Below are 27,352 nucleotides of genomic sequence, written 5' to 3' on the forward strand. Positions count from 1 at the left end.
TGTAAGTAGAGAAAGCTGTACCGCGTCCGATGTACAGGGCTGTGTAAGTAGTAGAGAAAGCTGTACCGTGTCTGATGTACAGGACTGTGTAAGTAGAGAAAGCTGTACTGTGTCTGATGTACGGGGCTGTGTAAGTAGAGAAAGCTGTACCGTGTCTGATGTACAGGGCTGTGTAAGAAGAGAAAGCTGTACCGTGTCTGATGTACGGGGCTGTGGAAGAAGAGAAAGCTGTGCCGTGTCTGATGTACGGGGCTGTGTAAGAAGAGAAAGCTGTACCGTGTCTGATGTACGGGGCTGTGGAAGAAGAGAAAGCTGTGCCGTGTCTGATGTACGGGGCTGTGTAAGAAGAGAAAGCTGTACCGTGTCTGATGTACGGGGTCACAATTACATAATAAATTTACTTACTGATCGATAAAGCGTTAATGCCCGACGTAGGCTATCCTGCAGCTCAGAGGCGATCATTTCACACTGCTCAAAGCTGACTACTTGAGCTGAAACAGAGAAATACATCTTAGTTTTTTTTAATAATAATAATAAGTCACTACTTGATCATGTCAAACGACAAGACAATAGGTTTGTTTGTAAATGTATTTTTACAGATACGCTCATTAGCAAAAAACAACTAACATTAAATGGCAATAAATGACCATAAACTAGTAAATTAGAAGTGATTTTTGCTGTCGTTTTGTTGAAGCGGACATTTTTGAAAAGTGACAACAGGCAGGGAAACCAAATTACTTGTCACTTTTAAATAAAAACCATCTCAGAATCTGATGCAACATGACTACACTTGGCAAAATTGGCCACAGAGATTGGTTAGAAGAATGGTAATATCAGGGTAAACAAAAAATTAGCGCTCTTTGGCCATGGTTCCAACTTCTGATTTACCAACATATGGTCATTTTAAAGGGGTTGTCCGGTAAATGAATGCTATTTTTTGTTTAAAAAAAAAAAAAATGTACAATTTTCCAATATACTTCTGTATGATTTCCTTATGGTTTTCAAGATCTCTGCTTGCTGTTATTCATTAGGAACATTCAATCGCTCACTTCTTGTAGATAAAATTCATGTCCTGGACACACAGGTGCTGGGATAATGAGAAGACCTGTGTGTCCATCACATGACCATGGACAGAATTGTATCTACTTGAAGTGAGCGATTGAATGTTCCTACTGAATTACAGCAAGCAGAGATCTTGAAAACTGTGAGGAATTAATACAGAAAGTATATTGGAAAATTGTATAACTTTTAATTATGAAAAAAAAAGTAAGAAAAATTAGCTGAAACCGGACAATCCCTTTAAGGTTTTGGTTGAAATCTCTACAAAAAGTGTTGTCGGTACAGGTGAGAGGCGGGGTGGTTCTGTTATATATATATATATATATATATATACACACACACACACACACACACACACACACACACACATACATATTTATTTTTTTAAACTTGCTGTGATCTATGGGAGAACCTAACAGCATGTGTTCAATTTCCCTACGATGCCACCGTAGGAGGAATCATGACGACCACCCCATACTTGTTCATCTAGCTTCATTCTATCCCATAATATAATTGTAGCTGTCCTAGAGCTCATGACTGGGGACCTTGTACCACTAGAAGCCATAGTCTCTGCTAAGTATGATGTAAGTACATGGATTCTTTGCAGAGAGCTATAGAATATAATGTATATTAAATAGAGCGTGCACAGTCCACAGGAGGTCCATCCAGATATTAATTCATATGGGATGAATGATATAGAAAGTAAAGAAACTACCACATATTTATCGGGAAAAATACTTTGGTAGTAATAATGCTTGCTTGAACCAACTTTACCGTTACGATCGGTCATCTACTACAAGTATTCAATATAAAACACACACAAAAAAAAAAAGTTAAACCGGCAAAATAAAAAACATTAACAGACTTGGCTTAAGTAGCAGAAATCAAAGAAAGGAAATGAAGTGCCTCACCATTCTGAGAGTGGCTTATGAAATGGGACAGGCGTGAACAAGACGAAACAGGCCACAGACTGGACGGGGAGAGATGAGATGGAGTTGTAAGGTCACTGAGACAAACGGGAGACAGAAAGGGAGATACCACCAAGGGTTGACCTCTGTGCCCACCTGAGTCTAGAGTAGATGCTGCACCAAGTGAGGGAGACCTAGGTCTAATAGTTTCAACAGGACAAAGTCCTGGATGATGGTCAGGTGTGTGGCCAATAGTAGATGCTCTCCCTCTATGAATAGGCTTGAATCCATCTGAACTTATGTCGACTCGGTCTATAGGTTCGTTGATTGTCAGGTTTGTATGGACACTTTCTTCAGGACTCTCCTTATAACTGGTCTCCTCGGAATGACCTCTCTCACTTCCAGAAGCTGGATTGTCATTCTTGCTTGTAAAGTCTGTAAAAGATAATCTGGTTTTCAAGCTACATCCAGGTGATCTTGGCGACTCCATGTCAATTACGCTCCTACTTCTACTAAATGAAAGCAACGGTCGGTCTGGTAATGCTTTTGCAATGTCAAGAGTCAAATGTGCCCGGTTCTTAGACTGAAAGGTCTTTGGTGAAGAACAATTTGTACTGGGTTGGAGCAGGAGAGGTTTGACAATTGAATTGTCCTTCAATGATAAATGGTTCTTCTCTGCTTCCACAGGAACAGGAACTACTTCTGGTTCACAAACATTTTTCCCCTCAGAACCAATGGATGCCTCTTGTATCTCACCAATGTTCAAGTTGTCTCCGACAGATACACTCCGTGAGATCTTGGCCATGGAGCTAGTCGTTGGGTTCATATAGGATCTACCCTTAAGCGGTTTGACATCCTTGGACTGGAATGGTAAAGACTGGCATTCAGTTTTCATTAGTGTTGCTGGCAAGGTACGCCGGTGTAGGACCTTCTGTTCTTTTTCTGCTATAGTTTGGGTCTGTGGACGCATTTTGACTGCAACAGATTCCATGGAAAGTAAATCAGTAATGGCTTTGCTTGTGCCATCAAATATTATGGCATGTGACCATAATCTAAAACTAACTAAAAACGTTGGAACAGAGAAGAATATAGTAAAGGGTTCTAAACAAGTCAAAAATATGCCACAAAATATTAGTAATAAAAGAATCTAAAAATTCTTGTCTTTTTATACTGATGCTTTCACCGTCCTCACACAGAGGCAGCAATGTTGTGATCTTTAAAGTCATCCCTGACGGCACAATCACATAGTTACACAGCGAAATGGAAACATTTTAGAGGTTAGATACTTTGCTGCGGCTATTTCAATAGTTCCATTCACATATTCCATTATAGATATGTATATTCATGAACAACAGGGAGGTACCTATTAAAATCAATGGGAAGTCGTTTTTAGGAGTTTTTAACAGTATTCCGACAAGGTATATGCGCGGTTTCAACACCGAAATACTCGTGTGAACATAGTCTAGTTTTAACCTGCACAGCTGAGGCTGACATTGTGCGGAGAGCAGATGGGGGGGTGGGGGGAGAGAAGCAGCTTGGACGTTGTCAAGCAATGCTGTTCCCCATCTTGGCCTGTATTATTAATCACATTTCTAAAAATTTAAATATACGTGAAGAACCTATGCCTGCTCCTAGAGACAGCCAGCTGTGAGAAAATATTTAAAAAATCTGCCGTCCTACATGACTGGTATCAGGGACAACAATGACCATCATTGTATTAGAAATAAATTTGCAGCATATTTATTATTAGTTTAGAAATATGCTAAAGGCCATAGAAAATTTCTACAACAGCAAGAGATAAAATCACATCCAACCGTGGTCTCACCTTCAAGAACGATATCATGAACCGATTGAGTTTTCCGTATGCTTGAACCAACGGAGTTAAAAAGTGGACCAATTCTGCCCATCTTTACATCTGCCGGCTGCTTCCTTTTCCTCTGGTAGCCTGGTTTTAGCGGGCTGGAAACTTCTTGTACCCGAGCGCTGACTCCGTTTACTGTTGTATACTCAAATGGACTAGGATTATAGTCTGGACTGACCTCCTGATCAGACAGATGCATGGGCCCAGGATGTTCTCTACTTTAAAGGGGAAAAAAAAAAATAGATCATGCAAAAGGTTTTAATCATAAGGATGACAAAATGTGTCAGCACGATATTCTGAAGAAACAGAAATTTGTGAGCGGAAATGGTCAGCACAATATTTGCAGGAATTTTTTTGTGTGCAAAATTTTATAAACACCACTATGTGCTTTAACAGTGACATAAATTCTGTCCAAACTAAAGCCGATAATACACATTTAACGAAAGCCGTCCAAACCCTCAGATTTACGCAGGATTTACCAACTATCTAAGGTGTATGGTCTGTGATTATGGCCGGGAGGGCCGCGGAGTGTTATCCGAGGGCTGTCCGCAATTCACGGACCGTGCACACATTGATTTCAATGAACCTGGACTGCATATCCGGACCGTATAATGACCGGTCCTATTTTTTTGCGGTCCGGGCTCCCAGCCATTGCACGGACCGTGGAAACCACAGTCGTGTGCATGGGCCCATAGAAATGAATGGGTCCACAATTCATCCGCATTTTTGAGGATGAATTGCGGACGCAAAAACACGTTTGTATGCATGAGGCGTAACAGTTATTGAATGTGCAGCTTATAGGGGTATACCATTTTAGCATGTTACTCACTGGGTAATGAAATAGTTACATAGTTAGTGCGGTTGAAAAAAGACACATGTCCATCAAGTTCAACCAAGGGATGGGAAATGTAATGCAGTTTTCCAATATGCTTTGTGTATCAATCACTTGCAATTTTCAAGACCTTTGCTTGCTGTCAGTCAACTCATTGTTTACTTCCATAGTCAAAAAAAGCTGTCCTGGTCATGTGATAATCACACAGCTGCAGGACGGATTACAGGTACAGTTAGAGACGTGTCTTGTAACGAGCTGTGCACCTGTGTGTCCGTCATGACAGATTTAGATCCACTGAAAGAAAACAATGAAGGTTCCTATTCAATGACAGCAAACAGTCTTGAAAACCGTGAGTAATGGATCCAGAAAGCATATTAGAAAATAGTATAACTGTACATATAACGAATAGGCTCGCAATATTAATATCTTCAGGCTCGCAATATTAAAATAATACAACTTTATTATAAAGTTGCATTTGCAGGTTTATTTAATAGAGAAAAGGGGAGAAGTGGCTGCGGTTAATAGAATACCGGTCTGATTCTAGTTGAGCGGTGCCTATAAACCATGTAATGTGTATAGTCAGATTGAGGCCTCATTTACACGAGCGTGTGCGTTTTGCGCGCGCAAAAAACGCAGCGTTTTGCGTGCGCAAAAGGCACTTGACAGCTCCGTGTGTCATCAGTGTATGATGCGCGGCTGCGTGATTTTCGTGCAGCCACCATCATAGAAATGAGGCTAGTCGACGTCAGTCACTGTCCATGGTGCTGAAAGAGTTAACTGATCGGCAGTAACTCTTTCAGCACCCTCGACAGTGAATTCCGATCACCATATCGAGTAACCTGTTTAAAAAAAAAAAAAAAAAAAAAAAAGAGGTTCGTACTTACCGAGAACTTCCCGGCCGTTGCCTTGGTGACGCGTCCTTGGTGACTCGCCTCTCTTGACATCTGGCCCCACCTCCCTGGATGACGCGGCAGTCCATGTGACCGCTGCAGCCTGTGCTTGGCTTGTGATTGGCTGCAGCTGTCACTTGGACTGAATTGTCATCCCGGGAGGTCAGACTGGAGGAAGAAGCCGGGAGTTTTATCGGTAAGTCAGAACTTTTTTTTTTTTTTTGACACGTTCACGTATATTGGGATCGGAAGTCACTGTCCAGGGTGCTGAACCAGTTTAACTCTTTCAGCACCCTGCACAGTGACTGTCTCCTGCCGGGTTCGGTCAAAACGAGTTCGGCCGAACACGGTAAAGTTCGGTTCGCTCATGTCTAAGACACTCCGTTCGGATGTTTGTAAACAGAAAAGCACGTGGTGCTTTTCTGTTTACATTCAGTTTGACAGCTCTTGCGCGAATCACGCAGTTCGCACGGAAGTGCTTCCGTGCGGCATGTGTGGTTTTCACGCACCCATTGACTTCAATGGGTGTGTGATGCGCGAAAAACGCACGATTATAGAACATGTCGTGAGTTTTACGCCACGCACTCGCGCAGCGCAAAATTCACGCATTGTCTGCACTGCTCCATAGAGTAATATAGGTGCGTACGACACGCGTGAAAAGCACGCGCGTCGCACGCGCGTATATTACGCTCGTGTAAATGAGGCCTAACTCTCCGTCTGTTTGTTTCAGCAAAGATTATTGAAACGTACATTTACATGCCGCTTAAATTTGGTCCCTGAAATCCTGTGTGTTTGGCTGTACTGTAATCATTGAAGTCTATGAGCGTATCAACAGGCTTGTCATCCATCTGTGTTCCCCATTTACATACTAACCTGAGTGCTGGTACCTGCGCCATTGCAAGAAACCTGGATGAGATACTGGCACATTCACTCCTCTCTATGGTCAGGACCGCTCCATCTACAAAAGGAACACATTAAAATCCATTTAATATGTGCACAGTTCCATACGGGTTCTTACATGGTGAGAAGACCGGATATACTATTATTTAAGCTCAGTGTAAATTTGTTAAACAAATCTAGGATCATTAAAAAAAAGATTAGTACATAAAGAAAAGAGTTGTATTGCATCCAATGAAAAATAGAGTTTGTATGTGTTCGGACATTTTTTTAAACCAGATTTGATCAATTCCATGTTTTATATATCTAATAGGGGAACGGTAATTAAAAATGCAACCAAAACTGAAAACAAGGTCTATAATAGAGTTACTATATTAGCTATTTCCCACTCCAAAGCTTTACTCATTGAGGGAGATGTAAGTAACGGTGTTTTCATCCCAAGGAGCTCTTTTTTAGTTGCCATAATCCCAAACTAGAAGGGAGATTGTGGTAATACCCAAGGCCCACTTGTCTACCACCACATTATAATAAAAAATAAAAAAAACACACACTACATGGGGAAAAAAAAATTACAAAAGGTCTTAAAAGGGAAGGTTCAGCTTCAAAAAAAATGTATATATATATATTTTTTTATTTCTCCAATGAATCAAAAAAGACATTAAGTAACTTTGCAAATGAGCTTAATTCCAAATCTACTATTGTTTGTGTATACAGTGCCTATATAAACCTGTGTGTCTCCATGGTTACAGACTACAGACAAACCCTGTTCCGTATATGTGGATGATTTACGGATGACTATAAAGGACTACGGATCCGTATTTACGGACAGTAGTTACGGATGGATGAAAAATACGGTCGTGTAAATGGGGCCTAAGATAAGAGTCAAAGCACGAGTAAAAAAACCTGTGGTTCGGAGGAAACATGTGGCCCACAATGCTGTTCTGTTCCACCCCAACCACTGGGACACATACAGGCTCCCAACGATTCAGAAAGACATGGCTGTCAAAAGACAGCCGCATCGTTCCGACACAGAGAGCCGCGCTGTCAGACGAATCCTCTGTGCGCTCCTCCCTGCACTGATCACAGATATATGTGCATGTCTTAGAAGATACATGTGAGTACTTTTCGTGGTGAATTACATGTATCTCCCACGTAAGAGAGAAAGGTAGCAGTGTGCAGCGCAGGAGCAGGTATAATGGTGCACTGTGCGGCTGGCAGTAATGCTGGACACTGTATGGCTGGTACTGTTATGGAGGGCACTATGTGATGCATCACATTACAAAGTATGTGAGGTCACATGATTGACCAATCAGCTGCTAAATCCTGTATTCAAAGACTGCTGTATCTCCTTTCCTTTGTTTGGCTCCAAAGATAAGAGTCAAAAACTGCAACTAAAACCATGTATGTGATTCTGGCCTCAGGGTGCAGTCACGAAAACAAAAATACTACTACAAAAAAAAAAAAAAGGGATTGTGAAGGTGGACCACCCTGTTATATCACAACATACAGATCTGTACCTCCATTTAGGTTTCTAAAGCAGTTCGGCCAGAGCCACACACACAGTTTTGATGCAGTTTTTGTGGAAGTTCTTTGTTTTGTTTTTTTTAGCCAAAGCCAGAAGTGGGTCCACGCAAAAGGAAAGGTATAAAGAAAAGACTGATGCATCTCCATTCTTTTGTATCCACTCCTGTGCATAACCGTGTGTGATGCTGGCCTTAAAATAGCTCCTGGGTGTAAACCTTCTTGACAACCTATGCAGAAGGGCCCCAGCGCATAAGAAGGAGAAGTCTAAACTGCATTAAATAGAAGAAAACTCCATCCAAAAAGAAGGGTCTCTTTTTTTTCGCTAGACACAGTGCCACTCTTGTCCGTTGGTGGTGTCTGGTATTGCAGCTCATCCTCATTTAAGTAAATAAGGCAAAGCTGCAACACTGGAAACAGTCCCTGGACCGGAGTGGTGCCGTGTCTGGACATAAGAGTAGACCTTTCCTGACAACCCCTTTAATAGAAATGTACCCTCATTCCAGTTTACAGAAAGTGAGGAACATAAAAGAACTATAATTTGGTGAGAATCAGGATATAAGGGCCATGGTGGCGTGCAGTGTGCAGACATTACAAGGTTTGGATAGAATAAGAATAGGGACGTGGTGTAGGGAGGGATAAACTACAAGCAAGCAAAAATGAACAGGGGATTAAGAAAACATAAAGCGGGATACAAACAATTATAACTTCTAAAAACGTATTCCTATAGAAATGCACAGCGGCTGCTGGAATTCTCCATCTCTTTAGGGAACGGTTAGTATTGTAAAGGGTGGTCCATGTCAAAAATGAAAAAAACAGAAATTTTTTAACCTGGGCCATTGTTTGCCGAAAGATTTCCAAAGTGTTGTTTAAGGAACATTTCCTGATCGGGTGTCTGGGGGATATCACCATCTAGAACCAGGCAGGGGGTGTCCAGCTCCTCAACCTCTGCTTGCTCTTCTAGATCGGACGAGTTCCCATCTACACTTAGGGGCTCCGTACTTTCAGAATCTTCTTGGCACAAGAAGCAAAATAAAAGAGCACCATAAGTGAAACACATTTCAGTGTTGGATGGGAATATGAGATTTTGAAATGGAGGACTCCAGTGTTTGCATGCAATACAGGTGACAAGTACAACTCTACACAAGACTCCATTCACTTTATACATAAAACATTTCTATCAATCGCAATGTTTTTTATGGTGCACATGACAGAGTACGCATAGTTAATAGAGGACAGATTGTACGAGTTCACAATACTTATTTTATTTGCCTGCACATTTCATCTAGGGGTGTTTCTATGTGGATTTAATGCATTTGGGAAGTTACAGTTGCATCCAGAATACAAAAATATAAAACAGAATAATCTTATTACACAGATAAATATAATACACAGAGTAAACAGAAGACCGCATGATTTTATCTATAACTTTAAAGGTTTTCTGACGAGGAATCGCCAGGGGAATCCTTGTCCAGACATACAATTAAATGAAGAGCAGCCCATGTAGTGGATTTTCCAGGTCTTAATACAGCATACGGACAGGGGCAGTCATTTAAAACAACCCCTTTTAAAGATATTTTTAGAATCTGCGTGCTGTCATGGGAAATATCTAGTTTATATCCAGAAACTAAAAACGTATATTGATCATGCCCCAATGACAAAAGTGCCCTTAAATTCTCTTTTGAAAGGAGACATGATCAGGAGAGGATTTTAGCCTCTGGATATAACTAAATGTGTTTCCATTCCCTGACCGCAATTAGAGACCTTGAAAAGTATGGTCTAGTGAAGTCTGTGCAGCCTTTTTCAGCTGTTAGGTCCCCAAAAAATAACATGAATGGGTTGGCCACCAGCTGTTATTGAGCCTCAATTGAGCAGTAAGGGCTTCATTTATCCAAACTGTCTAATGGTAAAACGTTCCTTACTGCCCATAGCAACCAATCGGAGCTCAGCTTTCGACTGTTAGACCGTTTTCGTAAATGAGGCCCTGAGTGCCTTTAAAATCTATGGGCCGTTTACATAACGCACAGGTGCCAACTGCCCTCTATACTGCAAGAGCTGCTCTTTGCAGCTTTTTCTGCTTTGGCTTTGGTGTATGGGGTCATAAGACATGCCCAATCCTCTGTTTCCCCAGGAGATAAGCACTGACAAGGGTGTGAGCTGCTTATTTTTCTCTCCCTATTGAAATAAAAATTTATCCTCTGCAAATTTAAGAAGAAAGGTTTGTAGGGGGGGGGGGGGGGGGGAGGTTGTTGTTGTTGGCTAAACGAGTGTCCAGATGACACCTATCCTGTGTACATGGTAGCTTGAGCCAGAGCAAACTTTTGCAATGATTTTCTTAGCCATTAGGCGACTTCAGGCTACAGCCACATGGTGGCGCTCCATATGTTGCATGCAGTGACCGCAACTTAATTGTCCCATTATTTGTTATGGGAGAAAAAAATGATTAGTATCACTGTGTGATTTAAGGCCCTTCTACACGAGCTGTTGATTGGGGGAGAACATATTGGTCGCTCTTGATTGGCCCGTGTAAAACGGGCCAGCGATCAGCCAGCAAGCGCTTGTTTGTCGGCGGATCGCGACTTTCATGCAGCAGTAAAAATAGTTGTCGGCAGCAAATCCCTCCATGTAAACAGGGGATGTGCTGCCGACAATGATGCAAACTGTATGGGGACAAACGATCTCGCCGGTGTAAAACCAACTTTACCGATCCATTTGTGATCGGTCACTTGGTGATGGCCACACTCATTAGATCGTTGGTCGAACCTACCGATTTCAGAAGGATCGGTCGACCATCCAATGTGTATGGGGGCCTCCTGACTATCCTCCAAGGCAGATGTCAGGCGAGAGAGGGATCGGGCAGTTACATTTTAACATGCCCCCCAATTTTATTCCCAAGGGATATAATCCGTCAACAGAGGCGTCTGGCAGAGGCTTGGGGTGATATTACACGGCCCGATGTGGGCCGTGTAAAGAACGCCGATCAAAGAGACAACTCGTTGATCGGCACTCATTTTCTCCTTGCAAGGAGCCAGTATGGGGAGGAGCGCTCGTTACTCCGATCTCTCGTCCCTATACATTTTTATCATGTCCGCAGCACGTCTCCCTGTTTACACAGGGAGATGTTCTGCCGACAACGATAATATTTATGACATTTAAAACAATTCAATCAGCCAATGAGCGAGCTCGCTCATAGGCTAATCGTTGTCCTGTTTATGCCGGTGTAAAAGGGCCTTTACTCCCCCTATTCAGAATACATGCACGGCCTAGGTGCATGTGCTTGTGTATCAGAAAATCTGGAGGAGTAGCTGTCGGCTAAACTAACTTTTAGCCAACAGCTATCTATAATATGTATGGTCACACTTATGCGGTCATTGCCCAACTGTGGCAGTCCTTCGGTCCAAACTAGGGATGACACGATACCAGAATTTGGACTTAGATACCGATACTTCATGTAGTATTGCGATTTCGATACCAAAACGATACTTTGCCAATAGTAGTAAAAAAATAAAAATAAAAGTTCTTCCATTTTCTGACGTAAGGCTCGAGGTGTGATGAATTTTGAATGTGCCTCACATTAATAGTAATTAACACCATCATGTTTCTCAGTCACGTACAGTGTAAGGTACATGATGGGCTAATGTGTGAGGTACATGATGGGGTTAATGTGAAGGCACATGGAGGTTAAATTTATCACACCTCGCGCTCCACATTAAGTGATAGAAAGCAGTTTTTATTTTATTTTTTTACAGCGTACACATCATAAATAATGCAAAAAATCTGTTGTGCAGGTTATTACGGCCGCGCCAATACCGAATGTGTGTATATTTTATGTATTGAGACTTATTTTAATGTTTATTGTAAAAAATGTGTATGTGTAATTTATTTTTTATTTAACATTACTTTATGTTTTTACTTTAAAGTACTGGCATATATCTATATCCCAGTACATTAGCCTGTGTACTGATAGTACACAGGCAGTTAGGACATACCTAAGTATGCCCTAACAACAGGAAATATAGTAAGACAGCCCTTGGATCCTTCACTGGACCCTGGGCTGTCTGCCCATATATGGTATGTCCCTCAATTGCGTCACAGGGATTCCTGTGATGCGATCCAAGGGGCATCCCCCCTTCTCACTTCCTCTTGAATGCTGCAGTCAGCTTTGATCGCAGCATTCAGGGGAATAACGGCGGAGAGGAGAGATTTCTCGGAACTCCGTCGTTATAGAGCGAAGCTGCGGCTTTGTAATACAGCCCTTGCCCCGTTCCTGACAGTGCGCGCGCGGTCAGCATGAGGAGATGCGGCCGGCGCTGCACTAATAAGCGGCGGCGCAAGCACTGGAGACAGAACATGGGGGTGTTTTGTAGTGCGCCCACCATGTTCTGTCTTCATTGCCGCCGCTCATTAGTGCAGCGCTGGCCGCATCGCATCATCCCGACGGCACACACTTGTCAGGACTCTGGAGCGCGGCAATGACTGTATTACACAGCCGCAGCCCCGCTCTCATACATTCATGTGTTACAATGCTGAGCTATGCGGCCGCACAGCTAAGTATCGAAATACATGAAATAACGGTACAGTACCGAAACCGTATCAAAGTTTCGATGCATCGTGCATCCCTAGTTCAAACATTAACTTCTTTATATCTTTATCTAACAGACATAATTAATCTAATTGTAAAAAAGATAAAAGTTATCTAGAGCAATGACAAATACGAAAATACAGCTACTGACCTTCATTAGGATGCTCTGGACTGGAGAGGCGGCTGCTGCTGTAATCCACTGAACAAGCACTATCCGGGCTATGCTTCTCTTGCAGGTCATTGGGGTAGCCTCCGTGAGGCAAGCCTTTCACCTCAAACTCACTGGCAAATGATATAATATAGTTAAAAGAGGTTATTCATTAACTAGAAGAATATTTATAGCAGGTGGATTTAGGTCAGGTTAGTGTCTGAACATGGTTTATTCTTGATGGGTCAACTTGCATGTGTGCCACCGGAAACCGCATTATAACAACATTTATGCCACTTCTGTCTGTCCACACTTACTACAGCTATAACATCGGTCATGGACTAAGTAGTGGCTGTTATGGCGTGAGTGCTCAGATGCCAAAACAGTCCAAGCTTTCCATTAAGACATCCTTTATCAATATGTCAAACACATCCGGCCACTGGAACTGCTCTCCTTCACCCCCGAAATTGAGGCTCTGTTCACATTAGCATCTTGTCATTTGTTTATAACGGAACCAAGACAACCATGCTGGAGCATTATTTTATTTTTTTTAAATACTACCAAATTTTGGGGTATTTTTGACAAGAACAGTATGGTAGACTGCGCTATTCTTGCTGTAAAAAAAATAATACTGGAAAGGCAGATGCAAATGTGAACAGAGAATTAGTCATCTGCAGCATTGTGATCCTAGTGGAACAAATATCTGCAGATTACAACTGCAACCTGATGCCCATACAGTGATTCTCAAACTGCGAAGTGGGCCTCGCCAGTGAGTGATCATATCCTGCACAGACCTTTCTCTGGCTGCAGCCAACGCTCTGGTTTAGCAATATAATTTACTTTTTGGGCTTATTTTTATGATATACAGAGTTCACGAGATAAATAAAAAGGTAAATTAAGAAATATTTTAAACATTGGCATGGCCGCAGGTCATGGATGGGAAGTCTCAGACATCCCCTTGTTCAGGCTGATCAAGCCCCTGTAGAAAAAGTTTGAGAAACCCCAGCATAATTATATACTAACTAGACCATAGACCAATATATAGTCAGTAGATACGCAAGTACAAATAGAATCATATATAATAAAGGAACATATCCAGATTAAAAAAATTGGGATTTTGTGACCGAGCAGTTTACAAAAAGATGACCAGTCTTATAGCAATTTTACATAAAGGCTCTATAATGTTTTACTAATACAATTAGCAACACAACCTCTCTGTCTCATAGACGTATAGTACATACAGTAAAGTAAGTTAGGCTCCATTTGGTCTCCTAACCCTACCTGCATGCGTCTAGTGTTTGCTCCTCTCCAATCTCCGGATAGATCACACATTCTTTGCCATCCGGTGTATCCAACTCCTGTTTAAAAACCCCATCCTCACATGACATGAGCCGAATAACCCTGGGACGAACATGGCTGCCTATGGGAATAAATGGATCCTGGAAAAAAGAAATGACATGGCTATATATAGATATCCCTCTCTATAGATCTACAAGTGAAGAATGCTTACAATGTTTATAATATCACTTTATATTTAACCCACAAATAAAATGGTAAATCTGGCAAAAAAAATAAAAAAACATTATGAATAGAATATGAAGCCCAGTAATACACAGAATTACAGTGTCCGCTTTCAAGTATTCACACGTTCCTAAAGTGCAGTGTTATGGATTCACCCCCCCCATCGAGTCTTTGCTTTCTGTAAATAAAGCTCATGAAGGATTGCAATGGATAACACTGCAGTTCAGTTAAATAAAGGAAATCAAGGCAAGAGACACCAAGAAGGCAAAAGAAAACAAAGCCATATGCAATAGGGCATGAAATCTCAAAATGTCACATAAAAAAGGACAAACACATGAAGCAGGTGATGGGGAACAGTGTCTCCGAGCCTTCATAAATATGGCATCTGGCCCGAACACCTCAATAAATTGATAAATTTGCCCCATCGTGTCTACTTTCTTCATTCGAGTTAATGGAGCACCACAAACTGAATTCACTAAAAATGTCAAACTTTTTTTATCCTTTCTAGTGTATTCGCCATGAAAAACTATTTCAAACTAATTGAGAGGATAACCTATAAGTTTTTGCATATTACTTACCAGGTCAGCCTGCACATTTGATTCCATAAGCTTTACTCCCTGATCCTCCAGGTTTCCAAGGAGGTCATCACATGGGGAGAAAGATTCTAGCTGGCGGAGGTCAAGCATGGACTTTACAGTGAGCTCAATGTTTCCAGTGGGCTGAGACCAACGAACCCGCTGTCTGGGTGTCTTACCGAGAGAGTCTGAGCGCTGGGAAATGGACATCTCTTTATCCTTAAAATAGGAAAACAAATAGAGAAGATGTTTAAAAACCTTACAAATCACCAGTGATACAGTATACTAGTGGTTACACCCAGGATGGGTCTTTCTGTATTAGCTACAATAGAAGTGGAATGGGCGCATCCAGCTCTTTTATTGACACTTCCATAAGTAACTAATAATGCTCCATTCTCCCCTGTCACCATATGACTCCACTCCACTGCAGACATTGGAGAACGATGCTACTAGATAGCGCTGGGAGACAGGATTAGACAACGTTGCACTCGGATGGGATGGTGGCTAAGCAGACCTGTTTCTCATCTGCTGGTAAAGTTTATTTATGTATACAAGGAGCCTCACAACGATTTGGTTTTGCTCAGCTAGGAGCGCATGCCTACAAAATGGTGTACCACTCCTCTCCTGCTGCACTGGGGAAGGGGGCACAGTGGGCGAGACCGCCCGAGAAATAGAGATAGGAAGAATAACCTTTCGTGGCTCAAGACACAGACAACACAGAAAGCCAAAGCCTGGAGGAGAACAATAGGGAGCAGCCGTCAGCATAAAGGCTTCCAACAAAACAGAGTTCTGACGCCAAGCTAAGACTGTGTTCACATCAGCGCTGTGTTTCCGTTGAGTTCCATCAGAGCTTTCCATCGGGGGGAACCCCTCAACGGAAACCATAGCTTCCGTTTGCATCACTATTAATCTCCGATTGTCACCATTCCGCAAGAGTTCCATTTTTTTTACTCAATCAATATCGCAGTCGACTATGCAAACGGAAGGTATGGTTTCCGTTTACCCTTCCGTTGAGGGGTTCCCCCGACGGAAAGCTCCAACGGAACCCCTCAACGGAAGCACAACGCTGATGTGAAGAGGCCCTAACTCAGCCACTAGTTGAAGCATGGATGGCAGATTTTGCCGATCTATGGCCATATGTCACTTTAGATGCTTCAGTAAAAAACAGCTATTTCACTAGAATTCGCCTGCATACCGCCTGACAGATGTAATAAATGCAAACATTAAACCCTGTATTCTTAATCTCTTTTAGAGTTTACTCTAAAATACATTCTAGAAAAAGTTCCCCTAGAAGAGGGAAGGGGGTTTACTCTATTATATTGACTGTTCCAATGCCAGTAAACAGGAGTAGGTTTATAAAAGATCTGAGATTCTTAAACTGATGTCTAAAGAAGCTATCTTTCAAGATGGACTCTCTAAGATCAGCCACTCTACGACAGAGTGGTTAAATGGCCAAAATAGACCAGGCAGATGCCTACCTGCACATACCAATCCGCAAGGAACACAAGAGATAGGCGATCCCAGCGTCTCCATTACCAGTTCACGTTTTCCCTTTGATCTGACAGGTGTGCACAGATTATTTTTTATATATTTTTTTTTTTTTTTTTTTTTTTTAGCAAACAAGATGGTACCAGAAGCCATTCGCTAATGAGAGAAGGGCTAAGGATCATGTCTTGGGTGAAGCTGTACACCTACATGATTGCCACCACCCAGGCAGATGCCAGTGGAGACCGGGAAGTGGTCCTTGTACCATCAGGTGTTCCAGCAAATCAGCACTTGTATGGGGAAGCCTCAGTTGGCTTTGATAGCGACCAGACAATGTGAAGTTGCAGGCATTTTGTGCCCTCTACAAGGGGGATTCTCCTTTTGCAATACATGCCTTTATTTCTACAGTGGGACAGGATCTTCTTTCCTCTACCTTTAATGTAGAAAGTGCTGGGGAAAGTAAAGGAGAGCCAAACACTGCAATCTACTATCTCCGGCGCTCCCATAGAGAATGAATGGAGCGGCAGTGCGCATGAGCGACCTGCTGCTCGGTTCAAACGAGGGGTTCGGGGTCCCTGTTCTCCTAAACGGTGGGGGTCCGAGCTGTGGGACACCCACCGATCAGCAAGATACCCCTTACCCTACGGATAGGGGTAACTTGTTGTAACCGGAATACCATTTTAAAGGACAGCAAAGCCTCTTTTTCTAGGTGGAATAAAAAATGTGATTTGAGGCTTTTAGGGTTCGGAACCCCCCCCACTGCTGCATATTGGGCTGAGTTATCTCAAGTTTCTCTGCGACACCTATGCCAAATAACTTCCCAGATATCATCAAATACATTTGTCAAGCACTACAGTCTGGATGTCTCCTATGCTGGTTCAGCCCTTGGGTATAGGTCTGCTGAGTTAAGCTATGGATTTTCACCCACCCCTTTGATTTGCTATTTAAATGAGGTTATTGCTGCCTGAGGAAGAAGAGTAAGATCTAAATTTTGCCTACCTGATAATTTCTTTCCCTCGAATTCTGAAGGCAGCACTATTTTCTCTCCCAATAAAATGTTTTTTGATAATAAGTCTATTCCTCGTCTCCATGGGGCATTTATAGGCGCAGTAGGATGTGTTTCATTACGAATTATTACTCTTCGGTTTTAATTCAGTGCAATTATATTAACCCTTTACTGCTGCCTTAGGACTTTGAGGAAAATACATTTTTAGGTCGGCAAAATTTAGTCTGACTGCATCTGTAACCCTTGACATGCTGATAAAGAGTAAACTGTGATAAAGAGGACTTCCACCAAAAACATAATAAAGGAACAGAATAATACTAAAGTAAAGTTAGGGTTATCCAAAGTTTGTGAATTATGATAAACTCCTGATCCCGCTGGAACCGGCAGTATTCTTAATGTCTAAGGCAAGCTTGACTTACCTTCTTCATCTCCCAGAAAGTTGCACTTCTTCCAAAAGAATTGGCAAGATCATCAGTTTTCTCAGAACCTATAGAAAAGATATAAGACACTATAATTGTAGAGGACATTAGAAGTGAAGTATTTACAAATCAGAATATAATGCACTTGCTAATATAGACTGTTAAACTTGTGAGTAAACAAGAAGAATAAGTATTTGTCGAATAAAGAAAAAGATTTTAGTTGGCAGACCCTGGCAGTACCACTGAACTGAACATGCATATTAAAGGGTTTGTATGAGAATAGAAAAACCTTAGCGGCTTTCTCTCAGAAACAGCACCATATAGGTCTGTGGGGGCTGTTGCATCAGAGTTCCATTCAAACTCCTCCTTACTGGGTTTGTGCAAGGGGAGAATAGGGACTCTGGTCTCCCTTCTAAAGCTCATGGGAGTCCCAGCGGTGGGGCCCCCAGTGATCACACATTCATCACTTAACATGTCCATAGGTGATAATTGTCCTTCGTGGGACAACCGCAATAACAATGGAGCAGCCATGTTTTTCTAATTTCGTACAAGCACATTAAGATGACCCCTATTAGGGCATATGGACGTCTTTGAGAGGATTGCCCTGCTCAGGTACCCCTCTTTATAAACCAGAAAGGAAATGCATCATCAACGTTCCCTTGGTGGACCCATATGAAGTGGGTGTCTATGGTGGTCCAGAGATTACTGTTCTCATGACTAAGATCATGTTACTTAATAAAAGGTCATGGTCATTTAAAAAAAACAAAAACAAAACAACTTCTTAGATGTCACTTAATCGTTGGAAGCACAGATACTGAGCTGAACAAATGGGCAGAAGTGCTCAACTAATCGCTGTGGTCTTTTGGCTTTCAAACTGATCTCTGTGGAGAGTTGGACAAAAGAAGATGGCGGCTGAAGTGGCACAGCGCTGAGCCGTGCCTTTTTGGTCCAGGTTTTCTAACAATCTTTTAGGGTCTTAGCACTTGGACTCCTAGCAATCAAAAATTCTGACGTCCTTAACACAAAAGTTTATTAAAACAACAGATACCACGATTACTTACCAGTCACATCTTCATCACTGCCTTCATCAACCCCCTCTTTATCACTATCAGAAGAAAGCACAGGAGCCGGGCACATCACAGCAATGGTCTCCCGTCTACAACAAAAACATTCTTACCACAACTTGGTCTCCATTGTATTGTGTACAGAATCTACATGTGCAACATAGCATAACCGTTTTAACAAGTTGTAAAAGAGTAGCAGCCAAAAATACACACCTATAAGCTACCAGAACCGTCACTTTCAATGTTAAAACAAAACTCTACATTTCATTAGTGGATCTTATTATTGCCGGATTTATTTCTCACAAACAAATCATGAACATCATACAGGGAGGTTACCTGGTATTGGTCGTCTTATGTGGTGTACATTTTTCCCCTACTTTAACGCGTTGCCTCATTTCAGCGAGTCTTTGGCGCATGTTGATAGTCATCTCAGAGCTGAGACGCCAGATGAAAATGCAGCTAAAGAACAAAACAGGAGATAGGAATGCTGTATATAGGAATGGAGCAATTAATTTAAGAGATAGCCCATGGAGTGAGGGGTCACTCATAGCATCCTACAGTAAATCGGACTGTAGGGGGGGGGCTGTGGGGAGGCACGTTGGGGGAAGTTGTTTTGTTCGGTTTACCCACATGTATTGGCTGGTATGTAATAACATTACTGTTGTATATTGGAATTATATTACTGCCTTTGTCAATAAACTTGACCGGATTTAAAAACAATCAAATAAAATAAAAAATAAAAAGATAGAAACGGAGCTTAGTATAGAGGATTAAGGGACATCATAACTGATAACCTAGGAAGAGTAAAAGGCCGTTTACACGGGGCAATGATCGCCCAAACAATCGTTCGTATAAACAATTGCTCACAATCATTGTGTGGTGTAAACATGTGAAGTGATCAAATGAGGAATAATAATTTGTTTTTCGTTGATCGCATCTTTTAGGGTGACATAAAAATCATCGTTTGTCGGCATTGCATCCTCAAGTGTAAATAAGCATCTGCCCGTCTTTGGAGGCAGGGAGAGGAGTAGACGGGCGATCGCATGGAACAAGGAACCACATGATTGTTGTAACATGTAAATGCAGGGCTTACAAGTCTAAACTACGTATTTCATCTTGTCACGTGTGGAAAAAAAGGACCCTAAAGACAAACATTGGATGGAGTTAAATCCTGTCCATCTTTTAATGGAGATGGGAGGGGGGGTTATATCAATACAAGCATTACAGCTCCAACTTTCTAAAAGATTTGAGAGTGATAGAAAAAGTCTCAAGTTTTATAACTGGTGTCTTGTAAAAGCCAGATTTTTCACGAGTAGATTTACACATGGCAGATGCATAAATATTATTGCTAAGTGTAAATGTAAAACATATGTAAAAACAAAAATGAAAAAAAATAATACGCCTTACAGGACATTATGGGCCTCCTGTATAAAAACAAAAAGTCTGTGGGGAGGCAAAGTCTTTGTAGTGGAATAAAAAAGTAGCCTTACAGCCCATAGCATCCAATAAGTCAAACTTTCTGACTGTTTGATACGGGCAGCCACATCCCATTTGCAAATACTTTCGCTACATTAGATCCTGCACATTCGGAATTTAGAGAAATAAAAAAAAAAAAAGGGGGAAAAGACCAGCAAGCAGGTCGTTCCCCTTTTGTGCATTTCTCTTTTACCAAGACAGGTTCCAACCAGACCGAATTGTCAAGACCTGCTGCCAACTCAGAAATTCTATGAATGCAAATAAAATAAAAAAATCCTTCCAGCGTGGGTTACTCTATCTACAATCAGAATTTGCACGACACATGGACCCCAAGCTGGGACAACAAATGCATAGTGTTGTTCTTGTCCATGGAAATGCTTCATGCAATTAGAAACAGGATTGCCTAAAGTTAGGCCTAGTGCAGGACCTGAAGGGGGCAGTGCATGACAAAAGTCAAAGAATCCCCGAGCACTGCCCCCTCTGGCTCTGCGCTAGGTTGGACCCAGCGTATCAGTTTTGCCTGGAGTGTACCTTTAAGAGTTAATACATTACAATTGTTCTATATAATATTGACGTTCCTACCTGTCTCCAGACACCGATATTAGATGCTTGCAGTCATTGGTAAATTTCATTCCCGTTACAATCTCTGAAAGGAGAAATATACAGTCAATATTGTTGCACCACTGTCAAGTGTTGTGTGTTTTAATGATTGGATAGGTGAAAGCTACCTGAATGTCCAAACATGGTGGCCACACACTCCCCAGTGTAGAAATCAAAGATAGACAAGTTTTTGTCTGAGCTGCTTGTTGCAATATAGAGGCCGGATGGGTCAGTTTGCACCTAGAGAGAAAACAAAAAAACAGTTAACTATGGGTCACAGGGAAAATGCAAATAAATAGCCTTACGATACAAAGAGGACATCAACGGCTTGTGTCTGGGTTTTGCAGATTGGAAAAAAAAAACTGCTTTAATATCAATTCCCACCATAGGTTCTGCCAACAGAGTCCACGATCATGTGCTAGCCACTCTATGACAGGACAAGACAAGGTCTCACATTAAATTGCGGACCTTATTCCACCATTTCAAGGCAAAAAGACTAAAAATGTACCAGACACCCTGTAAAAAAAAAAATCTATCAGGTATGCTAGTAAATTAGATTAGTTTGAAAAGTTACTGTCCATTAACAGTCATCACAAGGTGTCCCTTCGGCTGGCACCTACAGCGATCAGCTGTAATCAGTAGAGTAACCCAGCAAAAATAAGTTCCCTGCAGCACCCCCAAAGGGCAATTGGAGCATTACATAGTTCTTAGTAGAATGAATGGGCTGTCTATATAATACACGGGTGTGCCAGGACCACCAGAGTGAAACACACTCATTGTAGTCTCTCTCAGCTCTGGTTAATAGAGGAAGACCTTCCTCTATTAACTAAAATTTTCCCAACAGAATATTGGAAAATAGGTTTTCTAAATCAGGTGACCCCTTCAAGTTTAATTTACAAGGAATGCATTTTTGAAACAGTAAGTCAATAACCATCGTTCATAAACATAATCAGCTAAGTAAATGATACAAGCGATTATTGTCCACAATTTTGAATTCTACAGGTTTATGCTCACAATTTTTTTGCTGCCAGTAATTCACACACTACACTCATAGGAGGTAAAGAATTGCCAGTGGAAAAATTAAAAACACGATAGGTGTGACTTTGTTTTGCCAATATTGTTTTGCACTTATTGCAGCAAAAAGATCTTTGCACGTGAGTGCAGATACGCAACTAGAAACCTGGAAAAGAATTATGGGGACGAACGTCATATCTGGAATTAATTTGTCCCATGTAGACGGACCCTAAGGAACAAATCTGTCAGGTTATAACAATGCAATTTACAAGGGAAGACCGGAAGAATGTCGATCTGTCGAGTATAAATAAATTGTCCACATTTTGAAGCCATAAAAAGTGGAAAAATCCATGCATGTATATAGTATATATGAGACATGTGCTTTGTATGCAGATGATGGCAGTCAGCAGTCAAGTCAAGTCAATAGCACTGCTCCAAACATTCCCTGCAGATCTAAATCCTGTTTGCTGACCAGGCAGTAACGTCAGCAGTAAATAACGCGGAACAACATTAACTGAGCAAAGAGCCAAAATATCCAAGACTGTCCTAGAAAATCAACTTAACTCTTTCATGCTTAGTCAGCAAGCCTATTGCTGCAGGAATTTTATATCCCAATTTCTGCAGAAAACCAGTGTGAGGATGAGATATATTGAGGGGAAATCAATTTAAGACTGGCATTTCATACGCCAGTCTTAACATATAGAAAGTTGGAGTAAAATGCGTCTAATTTATTGAGAGACGCACACCTCTTAATAAATTAGCTGCATGTCTGGCGGTCCGTGCGAATCCATGATCTGGGGAGTTTGAATCATAATTTACACCAGTTCATGGCGTGAAATGAAAGTAAACTTGTTGGGCCTTTGGGTGGCCCTGCTCCTTCTGCTAAGCTTCATCAATTTGCTTTACATCAGCGGCACAAAAGTTAATTTCTACTGCACATTTGCGACTATTCTAAGCCAGAAAACGTATTTAAAAAAGTTAATAGATTCCTCCATTGAGTGATGACATTAAAGGGGTTTCCATGACCGGACAACTGATGACCTATCCACAGGATAGGTCATCAGTTTATAATCGGTGGGGGTCCGATACCCGTACCCGGCACCGATCAGCTGCTCCAGCTGCCTCCGAGCACCAGATGTCCATGCCGGAAGCAGATGGCTCCAGTCATAGAATAGCGGCCAAGCTGCAGTACTGCAGCTGTGCTCCCATTCAAATGAATAGAAGTAGAGCTGCAGTTCTGCCGCTGTGCAGTGGTCAGAGCCAACGGCTTCCGGCGCCAATTACTGCATACCGTTCAAAATATCTGGCACCCGGAGCAGCTGATCGGTGCGGGGTCCGGGTGTTGGACCCGCACCGATCATATACTGATGGCCTACCCTGTGGATAGGTCATCAGTTGTCCGGTCGTGGAAAATCCCTTTAAGCAGATTTGACGGGTCTCATCATAGAATAATGTGAAGATTTACAGAACACTATTTTGTTAACCCCTCATTGATCTTACGCAACAATCTGACAAGCACATTTTGTAAAATAATTGCGCCACTAAACAATGCACTTACTTTAATAAGAGTGCCATCTTCACTCTGCGATCCCTTGTACAGCTTTTTCTGCTTCCCACTGCTGATGTTAAATATCCTATACCGCAATAATTGCCAAACGTGGAATAAGTAAGACGCAGCAATGTGAATGGCCCAGGGCAAAAAAAGTCACTCTAGTAAGTATACAGATGTACAGTAGGAGAGTAAAGTATGTCAGGTGTTGCAAGGCTAAATCTCGCCAATGAGTTAATTGTTGGACAAAATCTCTTTTAGAAGACGAATAATGTCAGATTTCCCCATCATGCTCATTTGACTTTGTTCAGGTTGTACATGATTCTATCCCATAAGGTGAGCGGTGCCAAAGGAGACTGGCAGCTGCTTCTCTCCTCCTGTTCAATCTAAGTTTCCCTTGGCAGCAGAACTTAGACAAGGATTTAGCAGCACTGACATTAGTTTTCAGGCTTTATAAGACACACAATATTTAGAGTTTTCTTCCAGTGTTCATCCCTTTCATGGACTTGAAATGGTCTATGCAATATACGTTGACCCTGGTAGGTAAGGGAAGCCTCTTATGCCTCAGACTGGCAGATATGAATGCCCTCTTATTTTGCAGTACGTACCCTACATGGCTGTACTTTTTTCTATTAAAGTGCAGCTAAACGTTTGACAAACTTCTGACATGTCATAGTTAGAAGTTTGGATTGGTGGGGGTCTGAGCACTGAAACCCCTACTAATCGCTAGAACGAAGTGGCTGAAGCGCCCATGTGAACGCTGAGCTTCTGTTCGGCTTTTTCCAGAAATCAATGTATCGGTGTACGGACTCAATAGAAAGTCTATGAGCCCGTACTCATATACATCAGCTTTCTGGAAAAAGACGAAACAACTGAGTGCTTCAGCTGCTTCGTTCTAGCGATTGGTGCGGGTCTCAGTGCTCGGACCCCCACCAATCCAAACTTCTGACATGTCAGAAGTTTGTCAAACGTTTAGCTACACTTTAAGAATGTTTATTTTTCTCAATTAACTATCGTGGATCAAATGACTGTTTAGATTTGTAGGGTCTGTTCCCATGGGCTATTGCTGGTCTTCACTGTGTATTTTCCGTGTACTGCTCATTCAACAATCTCTAGGGGTTTTATTTTGCTTACGGTCAGTAATACATTTTTCATTCCAGTTGCTTTTTAAATTAAAATAAACATTTTGGGGAAACGAACAAACTTACTAGCAACTCTAGTTAAACTTTTAACATGCCGCCCTAAAGCCCCCAATATACATTAGGTTACATGGTACCATGAAGTATTGCCCAGCTGAATGTGCTTTTTTATATGGTGGATATTGAGTGTTAACTGCTGGAAAAAAAGATATTTTGGGCATCAGCTATCTATGTGTATAACCAGCCATAGATTGGTATTTTACATATATTGCAGTAAAGGAGTAATACTTTGTTAAAACAGAATAAAAAGAATTCAGAAAACGTTCCGATTGTAAAAAAAAACAAAAATCACAACCGGACCTGACGTATTGTTTTTGATTAAAAAAAAAAAAATGTAAATAGAACACTGGGTGGCACTGTTCTATATTTATACAAAAAGTTAATTTAGCCTCATCAGTTGTAGTTCCCATATAGGTATTCTCTTTGAAGATGTCGTTTAATTACTCAATCGTTCAACTACAAGTTATGCATATAACGTAAGGGGATGCGAGCGATAAACATACTGCACGTAGTAAAATTTAAGAAAATACAAAAAAAAAAAAAAACAACACAAACTATTGTACCTGATGTTTCGATCCTGACATCCAATGGCTGCGTACTTCAAGCTGGGATCCACATCCATGTCATACAAGGTAGTTTTACGTACTATGTGATGTGTGCGGGTAAAATGCACAGAACCTTCCCCAGTCTAAAGGGAGAACAACACATCAATGTATATAGGAATCTCTATCTCTTTTTTGTGTACGTTTTGCAGCGAATTCTATAGTTAACCATGTAACATCCTGCAAGTTGTAGTTATGTCTTTGTAATAATTATTTCCTTGTTTTTTCCATCCCTGTACAATTCATCACCAAAAAAACATCCCCATCAAGCTGGATTATTGCACAGGCAGTAATGTGTGCACCTTTTACTGAAGCAAACAGAGGGTGAGGATATGTATCAATGTATACGGAGATCAATCAATTGGGCGACAACTTCTATGGGAGCTATGATGTCTGCCAAATTGGTTATCACGGAGTTCTCTAAGAAACAGATCTAAACAAGACAGGCAATTGTAATTCTAAAACTTAACATAAGAGGACAAATAAATACTCAGACAATCGAACGGCTTTAAAAACACCGGTTCTGCTGTTCTTACATGACAACAAGTTTATTTAAATTTAGGAAAGAGTGTTTTATATGTCCGAAGGCAAAATGTGAGTGTCACTGGTTACAGTAGAGACATCATTCACTGCAGCTTTGAAGACTGGATGAGTCACAGAACAAAGGTAATGTAGTCATAGCACTCACCGCCGTGCCAGAGGGTCAGTACAATAGCAGATCAGGCTTTATAAGGCTTTTAAAGACTTAAAGGAACAGTGTCACCACAAAAAAAAAATTCATGTCAGTTTAATGTTAGTGTTTTATTAAAAACGTTTTTATTTATTTGTGTGTTTGTGTGTTACTTTTTTCTATTTTTTCACTTTTTCTTCCCTATGGGGGCTGCCATTTTTTTTTTCCATTTCTGTATGTGTCGATTAACGACACATACAGACATGGAATACGGCAGCCACAGTCCCATAGGGACTGCGAACGGGTCCCGTCCCATCCACTTCTGTGTACGCCGTCTGTGTGGGAACCGCGCATGCGCCGCTCCCACACAGTCCAATTTGAAATGCGCGCCGTCCGGCGCCATTTTCCTGTGGACCGGAAGTCGCGGCCGGATAGTAAGATTACTACTTCCGGTCGCGGCTTCCGGACTTGTGCACATGGAGCAGTGGCAGCAGACGGAGCGGACGGGCCGGAGGGAGCCGCGGCGGCAGGAGCAGGTAAGAGATTTCTATGTATGTTCGTGTTTGTGTGTGTTTACTACTGTATGTAAACCTACTACACTGTGTGTTAGCTCAAAAAATGGCGACACACAGTGTAGGAGGTTAGACCGTTCAATCCCCTCGTTTATCCCGGCACTAGCCAGGATAAAGGAGGGGGGGATACTCAGAGCTCACTAGAGCGAGTGCTTTTTTCCCAATTTTGCAGCAAAAAGCAATGTGGTTGCTTTACCACATGCAATGCTGCAATTTTGGGAATAGCTCCATCTAGTGACCAGCAATGGGAAATATTATAAATTAGAATCTAATTTATAATATTTCCTGACTTGTGAAAAAAATAAAAAAAATTTGAACAATGTTTAATCACCTACACACTAAATGTTTAATTAAAAAAAAAAAAACATGTTTTGCTGGCAACACATTCCCTTTAAGATGCAGTTGATTCAGTTACAGTTTGTACTTACCCTGTGTGTGTAATGATATATATATATATATATATATATATATATATATTCACATACCTTTTCGGCAGTTCGGAAGTAAATACTCTTATCTGCTCCACAGCTGATCATTCGCATCTTCCCATCATTAGCTGCAAAATTAGCAGACAGGTTAGCAGCACTTCAGCCATCACTCCGGCTTATAAGATCGGTTTTATTAAGAAGGAATATAGAATTGATTATGTGCTACTGTCTATAACTAACCAAAACCCTTTTCTTAAGTTGCATTAACATGGTAATGCCACGTGCACGGACCCTGTATGGTGGCAAAATGAGTCTCTATACGGTTCTGTAATACAGACCCATAGGACACTCCCTGTGCCACTGTATGGTGCCTCTGCCGGGCAAGCCTCCATCATTATAGAGTATGTCACAATTTTTATCTAAACTGCAGATTAGTCAGTCAGTGTGAATGAGATATGGAAAAATCCCATTAAC

At 41.5% G+C, this 27,352-nt stretch overlaps 1 protein-coding gene across 9 annotated transcripts in view; it reads right to left on the reverse strand.

The window, feature by feature from the left end:
- Positions 1–27,352, reverse strand: part of MAPKBP1 (mitogen-activated protein kinase binding protein 1) — a 140,938-nt gene that overhangs the window by 6,465 nt on the left and 107,121 nt on the right. For 3 of the 9 annotated variants that reach the window (XM_075844841.1, XM_075844844.1, XM_075844846.1), the window contains 16 exons: positions 26,936–27,006; positions 25,170–25,294; positions 23,417–23,492; positions 20,973–21,084; positions 20,827–20,890; positions 19,105–19,227; positions 18,766–18,860; positions 17,705–17,772; positions 14,798–15,013; positions 13,980–14,137; positions 12,702–12,832; positions 8,800–8,982; positions 6,424–6,508; positions 3,793–4,046; positions 2,124–2,942; positions 406–491 (listed from right to left, as the gene is read on the reverse strand). In XM_075844841.1, coding sequence (XP_075700956.1) covers positions 406–491; positions 2,124–2,942; positions 3,793–4,046; positions 6,424–6,508; positions 8,800–8,982; positions 12,702–12,832; positions 13,980–14,137; positions 14,798–15,013; positions 17,705–17,772; positions 18,766–18,860; positions 19,105–19,227; positions 20,827–20,890; positions 20,973–21,084; positions 23,417–23,492; positions 25,170–25,294; positions 26,936–27,006 — 2,666 coding nt within the window. The remainder of the gene's footprint in view (positions 1–405; positions 492–2,123; positions 2,943–3,792; positions 4,047–6,423; positions 6,509–8,799; positions 8,983–12,701; positions 12,833–13,979; positions 14,138–14,797; positions 15,014–17,704; positions 17,773–18,765; positions 18,861–19,104; positions 19,228–20,826; positions 20,891–20,972; positions 21,085–23,416; positions 23,493–25,169; positions 25,295–26,935; positions 27,007–27,352) is intronic. The other 6 variants (XM_075844847.1, XM_075844842.1, XM_075844843.1 and 3 more) reach the window with 6 other exon arrangements.

Source organism: Rhinoderma darwinii, chromosome 12 (assembly GCF_050947455.1).
Source record: "Rhinoderma darwinii isolate aRhiDar2 chromosome 12, aRhiDar2.hap1, whole genome shotgun sequence".
NCBI classification, from domain to species: domain Eukaryota; kingdom Metazoa; phylum Chordata; class Amphibia; order Anura; family Rhinodermatidae; genus Rhinoderma; species Rhinoderma darwinii.